General features: G+C 42.7%; 2 protein-coding genes across 8 annotated transcripts in view; one reads left to right on the top strand and one right to left on the bottom strand.

Annotated features, from left to right (window-relative positions):
- Window positions 1-16,815, bottom strand: part of Zfyve28 (zinc finger FYVE-type containing 28) — a 120,589-nt gene that overhangs the window by 62,203 nt on the left and 41,571 nt on the right. The gene's annotated exons all lie outside the window — the stretch shown is intronic.
- Window positions 6,060-9,505, top strand: LOC143267544 (uncharacterized). Of its 4 annotated transcripts, none has more exons than XM_076545731.1 (2): window positions 6,060-6,521; window positions 7,376-9,505. In XM_076545731.1, the coding sequence occupies exons 1-2, from the start codon at window positions 6,364-6,366 to the stop codon at window positions 7,629-7,631; spliced, it is 414 nt and encodes a 137-aa protein (XP_076401846.1). In that variant the 5' UTR covers window positions 6,060-6,363; the 3' UTR covers window positions 7,632-9,505. The 4 variants fall into 4 exon arrangements, 2 of the variants coding, with proteins under 2 accessions (XP_076401846.1, XP_076401847.1); XM_076545732.1 differs by having other exon boundaries at window positions 6,069-6,521; window positions 8,107-9,505; XR_013042723.1 differs by lacking the exon at window positions 6,060-6,521 and having other exon boundaries at window positions 6,528-7,761; window positions 8,107-9,505.

Here is a 16,815-nt window from a genome sequence, read left to right as displayed (position 1 = left end):
CAAAATTAACGATAAAAATAAATGGTGTTTTGTTGTCTGGTCTGGTAGACACAGGTGCGGACGTTACCATAATTGCACCAGAATTTTGGCATCCAACTTGGCCTCTTCAGGAGGTAAACGTTCAACTGTTAGGAATTGGGACATTATCTCAGGTGAAACAGAGTGCAAGATGGCTCGAATGTATAGGTCCAGAAGGACAGAGAGGAAAATTAAAACCATATGTGGCTAACATAACTATGAACCTGTGGGGTCGAGACTTGTTGCAACAATGGAATACTCAGATTAACATCCCTCCAATCTCAGAAACAAATCATAAACTAGCACATGTTACTGAGAGAAATATTAGAAGATATTGTTCTAATGAGTGGTCACCAGCCATCCATATTATACAAGAACAGGGCACAATAACTGATGATCTTCCAAAGACACCAACAGCTCTACCTTTAAAATGGTTAACAGACAAGCCTGTATGGGTCCAGCAATGGCCTTTAACAACAGAGAAACTCCAGGCTTTAGAAGAGCTGGTAGAAGAACAGTTAAATGCTCAGCATATTGAAGAATCAACCAGCCCTTGGAATTCTCCTGTATTTGTTATTAAAAAGAAATCTGGTAAATGGAGAATGGTAACAGACCTTAGGGCAATTAACAAAGTAATTCAGCCAATGGGTTCTCTACAATCTGGGATGCCTTTGCCTACTCTGTTACCAAAAGGATGGCCTCTCATAGTTATTGATTTAAAAGACTGTTTCTTTTCAATACCCTTACAAGAAAAAGACAGAGAAAGATTTGCTTTTACAGTGCCTACTTATAATAATTCTCAACCGGTTAAAAGATTTCAATGGAGGGTCCTCCCACAGGGAATGTTGAATAGCCCAACTCTGTGCCAATATTTTGTACAACAGCCATTGGAAGTGATACGTAAAAAATTTCCTAAATCTATAATTTATCATTATATGGACGATATTTTACTAGCTGACTCAAATGCAGATACTTTAGAAATAATGTTTGAAGAAGTAAAGAAAATTTTGCCTCGCTGGGGATTACAAATTGCTCCTGAAAAGATACAAAGAGGAGATTCTATTAATTATTTAGGATATAAAATAGAGCTACAAAAAATTAGACCCCAAAAGGTGCAAATTCGGAGAGATAGACTACAGACTCTTAATGACTTTCAAAGATTATTTGGAGATATTTCTCATCTACGAACTATTGTTGGGGTAAAAAATGATGAACTGACTAATTTGTTCAAAACCTTAGAAGGTGACAAGGACTTAAATAGTCCAAGAGAATTATCACCTGAAGCTGAGAAAGAATTAGCCTTGGTAGAAAAGAAAGTGCATGAAGGACACGTGAATCGTATTGATCCAAAGCTGGATTGCATTTTGGTTATCTTACCTTCTAGGCGTTCTCCTACTGGAATATTAATGCAGAGGGAAGATATTATATTGGAATGGATATTTTTACCAAATAAACCAAATAAAAAATTAAAAACTTATGTGGAAAAAATCTCTGACTTGATTTACAAAGGAAAATTGAGACTTCGTCAATTAGCAGGCATAGACCCAGCAGAAATTGTCGTACCATTAACTAAGGAGGACATTGAAAAATTATGGACAGAAAGTGAACCTTGGCAAAGAGCTTGCAGTAATTTTTTGGGAGAAATTAACAGCAAATATCCCAAAAGCAATAGAATTGATCTTATAAAGAGAGCTGAATGGATCTTGCCTCGAATTGTACGGCAAAAACCCATATCTGGAGTTCGTACATTTTATACAGATGCCAACAAAGAAGGAAAGGCAGGTTACAAATCAGAAAATTTAAGTAAAGTGGTTCAAAGTCCGTATAATTCAGTGCAAAAATCAGAATTGTATGCTATTCTGTTGGTATTAATGGATTTTTCAGAACCTCTCAACATAGTAACTGACTCTCAGTATGCTGAAAGAGTGGTGTTACATATTGAGACTGCAGAATTTATCCCTGATGCTTCAGAATTAACTTCACTATTTATTCAATTACAAGATACAATCAGGAAAAGGAATCATCCTTTATATATAACTCACATTCGATCCCATACTGGTCTGCCAGGCCCTCTAGCACAAGGCAATGAAGAGATTGATAAATTATTGATAGGAAATGTGCTGGAGGCCTCAGAATTTCATAAAAAACATCACGTTAATAGTAAAGGTTTAAAAAAGGATTTTTCCATAACCTGGCAACAAGCCAAAGAAATAGTAAAGAAATGTCCTACTTGTTCCTTCTACAATCAGACGCCATTACCAGCAGGATGTAACCCAAAGGGTACTCAGAGAAATGAAATCTGGCAGATGGACGTGTTTCACTTTGCAGAATTTGGAAAATTGAAATATGTACACCACACTATCGATACTTATTCAGGATTTCAATGGGCAACTGCTTTGAGTTCTGAAAAAGCCGATTCTGTAATCACTCATTTGCTAGAAGTTATGGCCATCATGGGTATACCTGCACAAATCAAAACTGACAATGCTCCATCATATGTCTCTGTTAAAATGAAACAGTTTTTTGCTTATTACAATATAAAGCATATTACAGGCATACCACATAATCCTACAGGTCAAGCAGTTATAGAAAGATCAAACAGAACTCTAAAGGATATGCTAAATAAACAGAAATGGGTAACAAAAACCCCCAGAAATAGACTGCATAATGCTCTTCTAACTTTGAATTTTCTGAATGCCAATGAGAAAGGAACAACAGCTGCAGAGAGACATTGGATAATAGAAAAAACTACAGAATTAAATCAGCCTATATACTTTAAGGATGTGCTGACCTCAGAATGGAAACCAGGGTATGTATTACATTGGGGACGTGGTTTTGCTTTTGTTTCTACAGGAGAAGATAAGCTGTGGGTACCATCAAAATTGATAAAGGTTCGATTTGAACAAGAGAGACCTCTTAATTAGAGGAGGTGATAGTTCATCAACCAGCATGAACATCCAATTTAAACTAACTTGTATCAATAAAACATGCCTTTTCATTTCATCAGATAATAACTTGCCAAAAAGGAACATCCCCAAAATTAGTCTTGGGGAAAGGTTTTTGTTTTTGTCTTTTAGGAGAATGAAGGTTAAGGAATCTGAAGAACACTGGACAAATGAGACAACTGAAGAAAAGGGACAAATCATCTATCCCAAGAAACAGAGTGAAACGGTGTATGGGTATATATTATCTAAAAAAATTTTATGTCTTCCTAAATGTTTGTTTCTGCTTTTCTCTAAAGATTTAACACTCTTGGTTTTCTAATAGTCCCAGTTCAATTAAAATTTAAAGCTGACTTTGGAGTTGGAGAATGGCTCTCTCCTTCTTTAAAATCAAGCATGTTGTTAAAAGGAAAATGCAAACTCCCTGTATCATGCCAGAATAAGAGCCATCTTCTGCTATGGTACAGGACAAAAGCAAAATTAATTAAGGGACTATTCTATTACTAATCTCAACTCTTTGATTCTATTCTGATTCTTTAAACTGTTCTCAAAGTATAAATTTTATATCAAAATTTACAAGATTAATATATATATATACATTTTAAACTTTGTTAAGATATGAATGGTCACATAGAGTACTAACTAATTCTAGAAAAAAGGCTAGCTGCATATATATGTTTTTGTGTTCGAGTCTCTTATCAGTTTTCTGCAGGAAATCATGGCCAGGCCTAACATCAACTGAAGTCTCCAGAAAGAAGATGGGGCCCCACAACAACAACAATTCCACGTGGACAATAATAATATCATTAAGCTGACAAACATCATCCACAGATCAGCTTTGAACTACAAGGTGCTCAGAGCAATTTTGAGATGACTAGCTGAGATGATCCAGTCTCAAAGACTACTTGAATAAGGACTTGAGATAAACCCTGAACTTTGGCATTATACACAGACTGGATAGTGAAGGATATAGTTACCTCTCTTAGAATTTGACAATTAACCTAAAATTTTCTTTCAGGATAAAGAAAACTTCGCCCATACCCAGCAGGAAGCAATTTTAAGAATACGACGCCCACATTCCCAAAGAGGTGGTGTGGGGCAGATGGTTTTTTGGTCTTTTTAATGGGTTCTGGGTCTGGGATTGAAAGACCCCCGCTCCATTATGAGGACATGGGGCTTTGGGCCAATGAAATGCTCCCCCCCATAACTTAGCCTTAGAAACGCCATTCTGCAGGAATCAGAAAAACAGGAGTTCACAGCCATAGCCAGCTACCCGGCCTTGACAGAGATAGCTATGGCCAGCCTTGAAAAAGATAACTGTGGTCAGCAGCCTTGGGAGTAAGACAGTTGATATTTTATGGCGGGCCCCTGGCCTTGAGGAATAAGCAGCTGGCCTGGACAAGGCCAAATCAGCCACACACATGCGACCCCAAGTTCACCCTGGCCTTCTTTGAAACAACCAATAGGGACCCTGTAACTATGCTTCTCGCTTCTGTAACCGCGCCTCTGCCCCTGGGATCCCATAAAAAGTCCCCCTTGCCCTAAGAAGGTGCGCAAGTCCTCCAAGAGACTTCGCCCCAGGTACCTGGTCTAAATAAACCCTCTTGCTTTTGCATCTGATCTGTGGTTTCGGTGTGTTCCCTGGGTTTGGGGTCTCTCCCGGAGAAAGATCTCAGCCGGGGGTCTTTCATTTGGTGGCCCGTACGGGGATTGAGACCCCTCCCTGGGACCACCGACCCACCATCAGGAGGTAAGCCGGCCGGCCTTGATTTATGTCATCCCTGTCCAGTCTGAGGGTTGTCTGTTTGTCTGAGTGTTAAATGTTGTTTGTTTGTCTCCGCGCCTGCGTCTGATAATCTGTCTGTGTCAGTGGATCTGAAAGGGGGGACCGACGGGTCTGGACTTCGCCACTGAACCCTGGGAGACGTCCTAGGGGAATCTGGGAACCTGGAAGACGTTCCACGGTTCATCTGAAGTGCCCTCTGTGGCACGGTCTGAAGACCCCTCCGGGGGCACGGTTTAAAGACCCCTCTGGGGGCACGGTTTTTCTGGTTTTGCTTTCGGTTTGGAACCGAAGCCGCGCAGCGAGTGTTAGTCTTATTTATATTGGTCTGTCGTTTTTTGTTTTCTGTTTAACCGTTCTCCTCCTAGAAACAGCCATAGGACAGACTGTCACCACCCCCTTGAGCCTCATGCTTAAACACTGGTCAGACGTAAAGACACGAGCCAACAACGAAGGAGTCGTAATCAAGAAAAAAAAAAATAGATATAAGATGGCCTCATCAGGGAACCTTTAACCTCAGTCTTATTTCACAGGTGGAGAAAAAAAAGTTTTTGCTTCCAGTCCCCATGGCCACCCGGACCAGGTCCCATACATTGCCATGTAGAGACTCCTGACAACAGAACCTCCCCCATGGGTTAAGCCGTTTCTCTTCCCCTCTGCCCCCCCGGCGGCAGCAGCGCTCGCCGAATCCCGGGGCCGAGGAAGCCAGATCGGCGGATCCCTCCCACTCCCTGTTCCTCCCTAACCCCACACCAGCAAGTCTTTTCCTCTCCCCGCAGGCCGCTGCTCCGGCGCAGGCGGGCGCGCGGGCAGGCTTGCAAGCGGGTGCGGGAGAAGAGAACGCGCAGGCGGGTGCGCAGGTGGCAGCAGGTTATGGCGCCGACGCGCAGGCGGGGCCGCCGGGAAGCTAGGGCGCCGGGACGCCCCCTGCCCAGTCCCCGCAGGCCGTCAGCGGTGATGGCGGTGGCGGCGGCGGGTGCCGGAGCTCCCCGCGCCTCCTCCCGTCCGCGCGGCCGCGGTGCGGTCGCGGGGGTCCGGGGCGGCGCTGGGGGGGGCTCCCCTCACTCCCCGCTCTCCCCGGCTGTCCATGTCTCCCGTGCGGGCGGAGGAGTCCGCCCCGCCGGGCCGTGGTTTTCCGCGTGGCGCCTAACAGCCGACTTAGAGCTGGTGCAGACCAGGGGAATCTGGTCGCGGGGACCCGCGGCGGCGCAGGCGGGGCCAGGGGCGGGGCTGGCGACCAGCCGCCATGGAGCGCGGCGGCCCCCGGCGCGGCTGGCCGGACCCGGGCGGCGGAGGCCCGCGGCGGCACAGGCGGGGCCAGGGGCGGGGCCGGCGACCAGCCGGACCCGGGTGGCGGGGAGCCTGCGGCGGCGCAGGCGGCCTCGGTCCCGGCAACGCCCCACAGCCGCTCGCTCGGAGGGGCGGTGGATAGCGCGGAGGGCGGCCGAGCGGCGCAGTCGGCAGCGGCGGCGCAGGCGGACATGGGATGTAGCAGGGGCACGCAGGCGGGGCCGGGGATGGGGTCGGCGAGGGACCGCCCCCTGGCCGGCGACCCGCAGCGATGTGCCACGACCGGCTCCGGCCCAATATGAAAAAGGTGACTAGGGGGCGGCGTCACCCATGGACGCCGAGTCACCCCGCCCCGAGTGTTACAACCCCCCCGACAGCGCCGGAGGGACCGGCGGCTCCTGCAGCGGCCCCCAAACAGCGGAGGATGAGTTCCTGCTTCCTCCCCAATTGCTGGTCGCCTACGAGGAAGGCGGGACAAAGCAGCGAAGGTAGGGAACGCCTACATCTCTATGGCCAGTTGCTCTTAGCGGGTCTCCAGGGGCTCTAACCCCCTACCGATTGGGCTCAGGTTACCAGAAAGAGACGCCGGCAGCGCGTTTTTAAAAAAGAACTTAGAGAGACACGGAGGGAGAGGAAAAACAAACAAAAAAGTCCTGGCCACTGTAATGTCTCAGGGACAGGTCAGAGAGGGAGTTAGGAAGTTAGGACGGGAGATCAAAAAAAGAACACTGCTTGACAAAGACAAAGTGCTTACTGTAAACAGAGAGGACATTGGGCTCGTGACTGATCAAAAAAAGCCTCAAGGGTCTCGGAGACCTAAGCCAAGGGTCCTCAATCTGGAAGATTGGGGAGGTCAAGGCCAGGAGACCCCCTCCCCCCGACCTAGGATAACTCTCAAGATTAGGGGGCAGCCAGTGACCTTCCTAGTGGACACCGGGGCTCAACATTCAGTCCTGACCCATACCGGAGGCTCTCTCAATGACCGCACAGCTTTGGTCCAGGGGGCCACAGGTAACAGGAGGTATCAAAGGACCACCGAAAAAAAAAAAAAAAAAAAAAAAAAAAAAAAAAAAAAAAAAAAAAAAAAAAGGTTCAGCTGACATCTGGACAGGACCCAAAGGGAGCCCCCTACAAGTCCTAGCCCTTTAAACTGTTCGTGGACGAGAACTCAGGCTTTGCAAAAGAAATGTTGATACAGAGACTGGGGCCATGAAAGCCCGGTAGCTGCAGGATGGCCCGCCCCCCTGTCTACATGTGGTAGCCATTGCTGTTTTGCTCAAGGATGCAGGGAAACTGACTTTGGGACAGCCATTAACTGTGTTATCCTCCCATGCGGTAAAAGCTCTGGTCCAGCAGCCCTCAGATCGAATGGTGTGCAGACCAGTTGTCTCCCTCAACCCCGCAACCCTGCTGCCTGGTTCATGGATGGGAACAGCTTCCTCCAAGAAAGAGAACGGAGGACTGGAGCAGCCGTCACCACCGAATCGGAGATAGTTTGGACCTCACCACTGCCACCTGGAACATCGGCCCAAAAGGCAGAGCTGATCGCGCTGACCCAGGCCCTCCGGATGGCGGAAGACCGGAGGACCAGGAACTAACAAAGAAAATGGGGGCGGAATGGAGCCCCGAGCGACAAGCTTACATCATAGATGGACAGAGGCCTTGCCTACCAAGAAAAAAGACCGCTAACGTGGTAACCAAGAAATTCCTGGATGACATCTTTCCCAGGTATGAAATACCCCAGATATTGGGGTCAGACAATGGGCCCACCTTTGTCTCCCAGGTAAGTCAGGAGGTGGCCAGGCTACTGGGGATTGATTGGAAACTTCATTGTGCATACAGCCCCCAGAGCTTAGGACAGGTAGAACGTACAAATAAAACCATTAAGGAGACTTTAACCAAATTAACGCTTGCAACTGGCACTAGAGATTGGGTGCTCCTACTCCCCCTAGCCCTTTACCGAGCCCGGAACACTCCTGGGCCTCATGGCCTAACCCCGTTCGAGATCATGTATGGGGCTCCCCCACCAATTGTAAATTTCCTTTACTCTGATATCTCCTCTTTTGCCACTAGCCCTCCAACTGATGCAAAAGACGGTGTAAAAACCCCTGCCTGCCGGGAACAACTGAACCGCCCGGTGGTGCCTCACCCATTCAAGATTGGGGACTCTGTCTGGGTCCGACGCCATCAATCTAGGAACCTAGAGCCGAGGTTGACGGGACAGCGGCTTGGGTCCACACGTCGCATGTAAAGGCTGCCAAGGAACCCGACGAAGCTGAGGGCACCGAGACATCTAGTTCAACGCTCTCCAAACCCACTAAAGATAAAACTCACCCGGGGGTCCCCTTGATCCCCCTAATAGTCCTCCTGACATTGGGAGGGGCATCACCAGAGAGCCTGTTTCCCTGACGCTGGCCCTGTTACTGAAAAAAATTACCATAAACAAAATAGCTGCTGGGGTAGATACAAGACTGCAGCCCTTATAGAGACCGGCCAATTCAGACAGCTCCAAGTAGCCATGCTCAACAGAAAAGATTTAAAAGATAGTTCCAAAGGTCACCATGGTTTACGACCCTTGTCTCCACCATTATGGGCCCCCTAATCGTCCTCCTGCTCATTTTATTGTTTGGGTCATACATCCTCAACAGATTGGTGCAATTCATCAAGGATAAGGTTTCTGTTGCCCAGGCTTTGATCCTAACCCAGCAATATCAGAGGCTCAGACAGTCAGAGATAGAGTTAACCCCTTATTCTCCATCCTAAAATGAAAGATTTCATTTGGTACAAAAGAAAATGGGGGAATGAAAGACCCCCGCTCCATTATGAGGACATGGGGCTTTGGGCCAATGAAATGCTCCCCCCCATAACTTAGCCTTAGAAACGCCATTCTGCAGGAATCAGAAAAACAGGAGTTCACAGCCATAGCCAGCTACCCGGCCTTGACAGAGATAGCTATGGCCAGCCTTGAAAAAGATAACTGTGGTCAGCAGCCTTGGGAGTAAGACAGTTGATATTTTATGGCGGGCCCCTGGCCTTGAGGAATAAGCAGCTGGCCTGGACAAGGCCAAATCAGCCACACACATGCGACCCCAAGTTCACCCTGGCCTTCTTTGAAACAACCAATAGGGACCCTGTAACTATGCTTCTCGCTTCTGTAACCGCGCCTCTGCCCCTGGGATCCCATAAAAAGTCCCCCTTGCCCTAAGAAGGTGCGCAAGTCCTCCAAGAGACTTCGCCCCAGGTACCTGGTCTAAATAAACCCTCTTGCTTTTGCATCTGATCTGTGGTTTCGGTGTGTTCCCTGGGTTTGGGGTCTCTCCCGGAGAAAGATCTCAGCCGGGGGTCTTTCAGGATAATTTTCAGTATTTAGGGGGGTTGGTTACAAGTTATTGTCAAGGGTTAGGAAAAAGGCTAAGCAAAGGAGATTAGATTTAAAGTTCTTGTTTAAAAAAAAAAAAAAGAAAGAAAGAAAGAAAGAAAGAAAGAAAGAAAGAAAGAAAGAAAGAAAGAAAAAAAAGAAAGAAAAGAGAAAGACAATTACTAGTTTTAAATACTTTACATTGGATTGAATTGTTTTATATTGTACACAAATTTGAAACTGATATTGTTAGAAAATGCTATATGTATATTTCTAATTGTATTTATTCCATCCATTTAACAATGTAATGCAAATTTCTGATCCTTGAATGTTATTATTATCAACTATTAGGATATAAAGAAATGAAAGCTAGTAGTTAGACATTATCATAGAACTTGTAGTCATATTAGATATGTTTTAAAAATTGAGCAGAGATGTTTTAGACAGGTCATCTTCAAACCCTTCAGAGATCTACAGAATATGGCATTTAAAATGTTTTAATAACTTAGAAAATTTTTCTTTTTTGAGACATGTCGGCTCCTGGCAGTACCAATCTACTTTAGAGAAAATATGGGCATTGAAGAAACTTCATATGGAGTCAACTTTCATTCTGGCAAAAGTTAGCCACTGGACAACAAAGTATCCTCGAATCAACAGGACAAAATGGACAGACAGATCACGAAACAAGGGACTACTGATTCTTGCCAAAACAAGTGTGGTTATGGCTTTATCAAAAGGCATCTTCTGAGGCCAGGACAATATGGCCCCATCCTTGAAGTGGCCTTCGCATCCGGAAAAGGTACGGTGCCCTTTTCTTCGAAGGCAGCTTAACAGGCAGAGGGCCGATGGATTCTGTTGTACAATGGAACAGCAGCTGAAAGCTCATGCCTCTCAAAAGTAGACTGGCATTTAATAGAGGGATGTGGAGAAGAAGGGGATGCTGAGATGAAGCCATATATACACAGCCAAGAAGAATGGACAGCTGAATTAAAAAAACTGTCAACAATTTCCAGAATTTAAAATCCTGAATCATGACAGGACACTAGTGGAATTCAGGTGTTTCTGGTACGTGGACTGCTCTCACCCAATGTGAGGTTGAACTGTTGACCTTGTGTACATCCTACTTCACAAATGAGTCTGTCAGATACACTAAGCCTATAGGCTGAAGATGATGCCCCAACACTGCGGAGAAACCTCAGGTGACTGCCCAGGTAGCTGGCTGTTTCTGTCAACTCACAAAATTTTTTTGGAAGTTGCTTGCATGCACTTCCTGTTTTTATTTTTGTTAGCTAATATTATTCCCTTCTTGGGTCTCTGAGGGAGTTGAAGATTAGTTAGTTATGGTTGAAGATTAGTTAGTTATAGTTGAAAATTAATTAGGATAGAAAGTACATTAGATACATCTTGGAATTATCAAAATAGGATAGATAATGGAATTATTTTCTCTGATTCGTCAAATACCTGTTTAGGTATTTATTACTTGTATATATTGTATATAGTTATTGTACTTTTGTATATAGTTTTTCTTTTGTTAGTCATAACCTTTTGCTTTTTTTCTTTTTATTAAAATAGAAAAGGGGAAATGTGGTGGTAATCTAATTGTATTGAAATATTATTTTGATTTGTACTGAAATATTAATTTGATTGTATGTTAATAAATAAAGTTGTCTGGGGGTCAGAGCTATTAGAGCCATAGCAAGAGTGTGGCGGTGGTGGCACACGCCTTTAATCCCATAGATATCTGTGTGTTCAGGGTCAGAGCTATTAGAGCCATAGCAAGAGTGTGGCGGTGGTGGCACACGCCTTTAATCCCATAAGATCTCTGTGTGTTCAGGGATACAGCCAGCATTGGAGACATATGCCTTTAAGACCTAGGGGGCTGTACATTCAGACAGTGACGAGGCAGTCATGTGTTTGGGTTTACAACCAATGAGAAGGCAGAACAACATACTTTAAAAATACGAACCGACAGGAAGTAGGTCTCTTTTCGCGAAGCTGGGACAGCAGGAGGAAGGGTGAGATTTTAGCTCTGAGCTCTGACTTCTCGGCTTTCTCTTTTACATTGTTTCTGTGTTTCTTATTTAATAATACGGTTGGTTACATCTACAGGAAGCCAGACCCAAGCCTTGACTCGGCACAAGAGGGAACACGTGGCTGCATTTAAGCTTTAGCTGGCTACGCTTTCTTGTGCGTTCTCTCTTTCCTCTCTCTCTCTCTCTTTCTCTCTCTCTCTCTCTCTCTCTCTCTCTCTCTCTCTCTCTCTCTCTCTCTCTGGATTTACACCTGGGACACTAGGTGGCTGCTTTGAAAATCCCCTCGGATTTCTACTGTTCTACGCAGATTTGGTAAGTCATAATATATCAGATATTTTAAAGGAAACTATCTAAAAGAGAATTTTTTCCACATTAAAAAACAAATGGGTTTTATGTGTACATTGGAAGAAAATTGGTTTTTGTTCGAAATTTTAGGCAGTCTGGCAATGGAACAACTATATAATATTAGTATTGGTGGAATTATGCACCTTATCACTATAATTATCCACATTTTAATATTTAAAAAGATAGTCAATTTAAGTGCCAGGATAACAGCTTTAGAAGAACTTGTTAAACCTGTAAAAATTCAGACAGAAGAAATTAACAGTGAAGTTGTTTCAAGTCGGGATCATAAGGTTGCAGAAAGAAAGCCTGTTTTCACACAGTCACCCTTAATTTATCCTGTAACTGTACAGCAGATGCCTGATCAAATGGCTACACAAAATACTTGGGCTCCAATTGAAATGTTGGATTTAAAAAGGTTTAAGGAGGCAATAGTATCTTATGGCATGCATTCCCCATATGTAAAGCAAATGTTAAACACTTGGTCAACATATAATAGGATAGTACCACAGGACTGGCGGGACCTCGCACAAGGTGTTCTGGAACCCAGCCAGAGACTTCAATTTCTGACTTGGTTTAAGGAGGAGGCTAAAAACATAGAAAAACAATGGAGGGATAAAGGAATACAAGTTTGCCAGGATCAGCTTATGGGCGAAGGCCAATATGCTTCAGCACAAGCACAATGTTTATATGATGTCCAAACCCTAATTTTATGTCGAACAGCAGCCTTGAATGCATGGGACAAAGTTGAGGAACCAGGAAAAAAATCTGAGTCATTTACAAAGGTGAAGCAAGGCCCAAAAGAGTCTTTTACAGATTTTTTACAAAGACTGGCTTCAGCAGTAAAGAGAATGGTCTCGGATTCAGAAGCTGGTAAGGCAATAATTGAATCTTTGGCCTTTGAGAATGCGAATGCAGCATGCAAAAGAATAATCAGGCCATTAAGGGCAAGATCTGCACCTATGGAAGATTGGATTAGAGAAACAATTAATGTTGAAGCTGATGAGCATGATGATACATGGGTAGGAGAAGTAATTTCAAAAGGTTTGAGGAGTGTTAGATGTTTTGGATGTGGAAAGCAAGGACATTTGAAAAGGGACTGTAGACAGGTCATTTCCAGAAACAATGTTTCTTCAAGGAACAATGGCAACAGAATGCCCCTTCCTTCTGGAGTATGCAGAAGGTGTGGTAAGGGAAAACACTGGACCAACGAATGTAGATCAACAAAGGACAGACAGGGTAATCCTTTGCCTCAGTCTTCGGGAAACTCCCAGAGGGGCCTCAGGCAGGCCCCCAGTGCAAATCCAGTTCAAACCTTTCCGGCAGCCATAGAGGAAATGCCTGCTCTGGAGAGCGATTAAATAACCAAATGCCTATTGGAATAAATCATGCTGGTCAGAATGATGAAATAGAGAGAATAGAAAATTCAGGAGAAAACATAAAGAAAATTTTTTGGCAAACTTCTATTAATGAACAAAGACCAAAATTAACGATAAAAATAAATGGTGTTTTGTTGTCTGGTCTGGTAGACACAGGTGCGGACGTTACCATAATAGCACCAGAATTTTGGCATCCAACTTGGCCTCTTCAGGAGGTAAACGTTCAACTGTTAGGAATTGGGACATTATCTCAGGTGAAACAGAGTGCAAGATGGCTCGAATGTATAGGTCCAGAAGGACAGAGAGGAAAATTAAAACCATATGTGGCTAACATAACTATGAACCTGTGGGGTCGAGACTTGTTGCAACAATGGAATACTCAGATTAACATCCCTCCAATCTCAGAAACAAATCATAAACTAGCACATGTTACTGAGAGAAATATTAGAAGATATTGTTCTAATGAGTGGTCACCAGCCATCCATATTATACAAGAACAGGGCACAATAACTGATGATCTTCCAAAGACACCAACAGCTCTACCTTTAAAATGGTTAACAGACAAGCCTGTATGGGTCCAGCAATGGCTTTTAACAACAGAGAAACTCCAGGCTTTAGAAGAGCTGGTAGAAGAACAGTTAAATGCTCAGCATATTGAAGAATCAACCAGCCCTTGGAATTCTCCTGTATTTGTTATTAAAAAGAAATCTGGTAAATGGAGAATGGTAACAGACCTTAGAGCAATTAACAAAGTAATTCAGCCAATGGGCTCTCTACAATCTGGGATGCCTTTGCCTACTCTGTTACCAAAAGGATGGCCTCTCATAGTTATTGATTTAAAAGACTGTTTCTTTTCAATACCCTTACAAGAAGAAGACAAAGAAAGATTTGCTTTTACAGTGCCTACTTATAATAATTCTCAACCGGTTAAAAGATTTCAATGGAGGGTCCTCCCACAGGGAATGTTGAATAGCCCAACTCTGTGCCAATATTTTGTACAACAGCCATTGGAAGTGATACGTAAAAAATTTCCTAAATCTATAATTTATCATTATATGGACGATATTTTACTAGCTGACTCAAATGCAGATACTTTAGAAATAATGTTTGAAGAAGTAAAGAAAATTTTGCCTCGCTGGGGATTACAAATTGCTCCTGAAAAGATACAAAGGAGATTCTATTAATTATTTAGGATATAAAATAGAGCTACAAAAAATTAGACCCCAAAAGGTGCAAATTCGGAGAGATAGACTAGACTCTTAATGACTTTCAAAGATTATTTGGAGATATTTCTCATCTACGAACTATTGTTGGGGTAAAAAATGATGAACTGACTAATTTGTTCAAAACCTTAGAAGGTGACAAGGACTTAAATAGTCCAAGAGAATTATCACCTGAAGCTGAGAAAGAATTAGCCTTGGTAGAAAAGAAAGTGCATGAAGGACACGTGAATCGTATTGATCCAAAGCTGGATTGCATTTTGGTTATCTTACCTTCTAGGCGTTCTCCTACTGGAATATTAATGCAGAGGGAAGATATTATATTGGAATGGATATTTTTACCAAATAAACCAAATAAAAAATTAAAAACTTATGTGGAAAAAATCTCTGACTTGATTTACAAAGGAAAAATGAGACTTCGTCAATTAGCAGGCATAGACCCAGCAGAAATTGTCGTACCATTAACTAAGGAGGACATTGAAAAATTATGGACAGAAAGTGAACCTTGGCAAAGAGCTTGCAGTAATTTTTTGGGAGAAATTAACAGCAAATATCCCAAAAGCAATAGAATTGATCTTATAAAGAGAGCTGATTGGATCTTGCCTCGAATTGTATGGCAAAAACCCATATCTGGAGTTCGTACATTTTATACAGATGCCAACAAAGAAGGAAAGGCAGGTTACAAATCAGAAAATTTAAGTAAAGTGGTTCAAAGTCCGTATAATTCAGTTCAAAAATCAGAATTGTATGCTATTCTGTTGGTATTAATGGATTTTTCAGAACCTCTCAACATAGTAACTGACTCTCAGTATGCTGAAAGAGTGGTGTTACATATTGAGACTGCAGAATTTATCCCTGATGCTTCAGAATTAACTTCACTATTTATTCAATTACAAGATACAATCAGGAAAAGGAATCATCCTTTATATATAACTCACATTCGATCCCATACTGGTCTGCCAGGCCCTCTAGCACAAGGCAATGATGAAATTGATAAATTATTGATAGGAAATGTGCTGGAGGCCTCAGACTTTCATAAAAAACATCACGTTAATAGTAAAGGTTTAAAAAAGGATTTTTCCATAACCTGGCAACAAGCCAAAGAAATAGTAAAGAAATGTCCTACTTGTTCCTTCTACAATCAGACGCCATTACCAGCAGGATGTAACCCAAAGGGTACTCAGAGAAATGAAATCTGGCAGATGGACGTGTTTCACTTTGCAGAATTTGGAAAATTGAAATATGTACACTACACTATCGATACTTATTCAGGATTTCAATGGGCAACTGCTTTGAGTTCTGAAAAAGCCGATTCTGTAATCACTCATTTGCTAGAAGTTATGGCCATCATGGGTATACCTGCACAAATCAAAACTGACAATGCTCCATCATATGTCTCTGTTAAAATGAAACAGTTTTTTGCTTATTACAATATAAAGCATATTACAGGCATACCACATAATCCTACAGGTCAAGCAGTTATAGAAAGATCAAACAGAACTCTAAAGGATATGCTAAATAAACAGAAATGGGTAACAAAAACCCCCAGAAATAGACTGCATAATGCTCTTCTAACTTTGAATTTTCTGAATGCCAATGAGAAAGGAACAACAGCTGCAGAGAGACATTGGATAATAGAAAAAACTACAGAATTAAATCAGCCTATATACTTTAAGGATGTGCTGACCTCAGAATGGAAACCAGGGTATGTATTACATTGGGGACGTGGTTTTGCTTTTGTTTCTACAGGAGAAGATAAGCTGTGGGTACCATCAAAATTGATAAAGGTTCGATTTGAACAAGAGAGACCTCTTAATTAGAGGAGGTGATAGTTCATCAACCAGCATGAACATCCAATTTAAACTAACTTGTATCAATAAAACATGCCTTTTCATTTCATCAGATAATAACTTGCCAAAAAGGAACATCCCCAAAATTAGTCTTGGGGAAAGGTTTTTGTTTTTGTCTTTTAGGAGAATGAAGGTTAAGGAATCTGAAGAACACTGGACAAATGAGACAACTGAAGAAAAGGGACAAATCATCTATCCCAAGAAACAGAGTGAAACGGTGTATGGGTATATATTATCTAAAAAAATTTTATGTCTTCCTAAATGTTTGTTTCTGCTTTTCTCTAAAGATTTAACACTCTTGGTTTTCTAATAGTCCCAGTTCAATTAAAATTTAAAGCTGACTTTGGAGTTGGAGAATGGCTCTCTCCTTCTTTAAAATCAAGCATGTTGTTAAAAGGAAAATGCAAACTCCCTGTATCATGCCAGAATAAGAGCCATCTTCTGCTATGGTACAGGACAAAAGCAAAATTAATTAAGGGACTATTCTATTACTAATCTCAACTCTTTGATTCTATTCTGATTCTTTAAACTGTTCTCAAAGTATAAATTTTATATCAAAATTTACAAGATTAATATATATATATACATTTTAAACTTTGT

Source organism: Peromyscus maniculatus, chromosome 10 (assembly GCF_049852395.1).
Source record: "Peromyscus maniculatus bairdii isolate BWxNUB_F1_BW_parent chromosome 10, HU_Pman_BW_mat_3.1, whole genome shotgun sequence".
Taxonomy (NCBI): domain Eukaryota; kingdom Metazoa; phylum Chordata; class Mammalia; order Rodentia; family Cricetidae; genus Peromyscus; species Peromyscus maniculatus.
The sequence above is the reverse complement of the archived record's forward strand: the minus strand, read 5'-3'. Positions and strand labels throughout refer to the sequence as shown.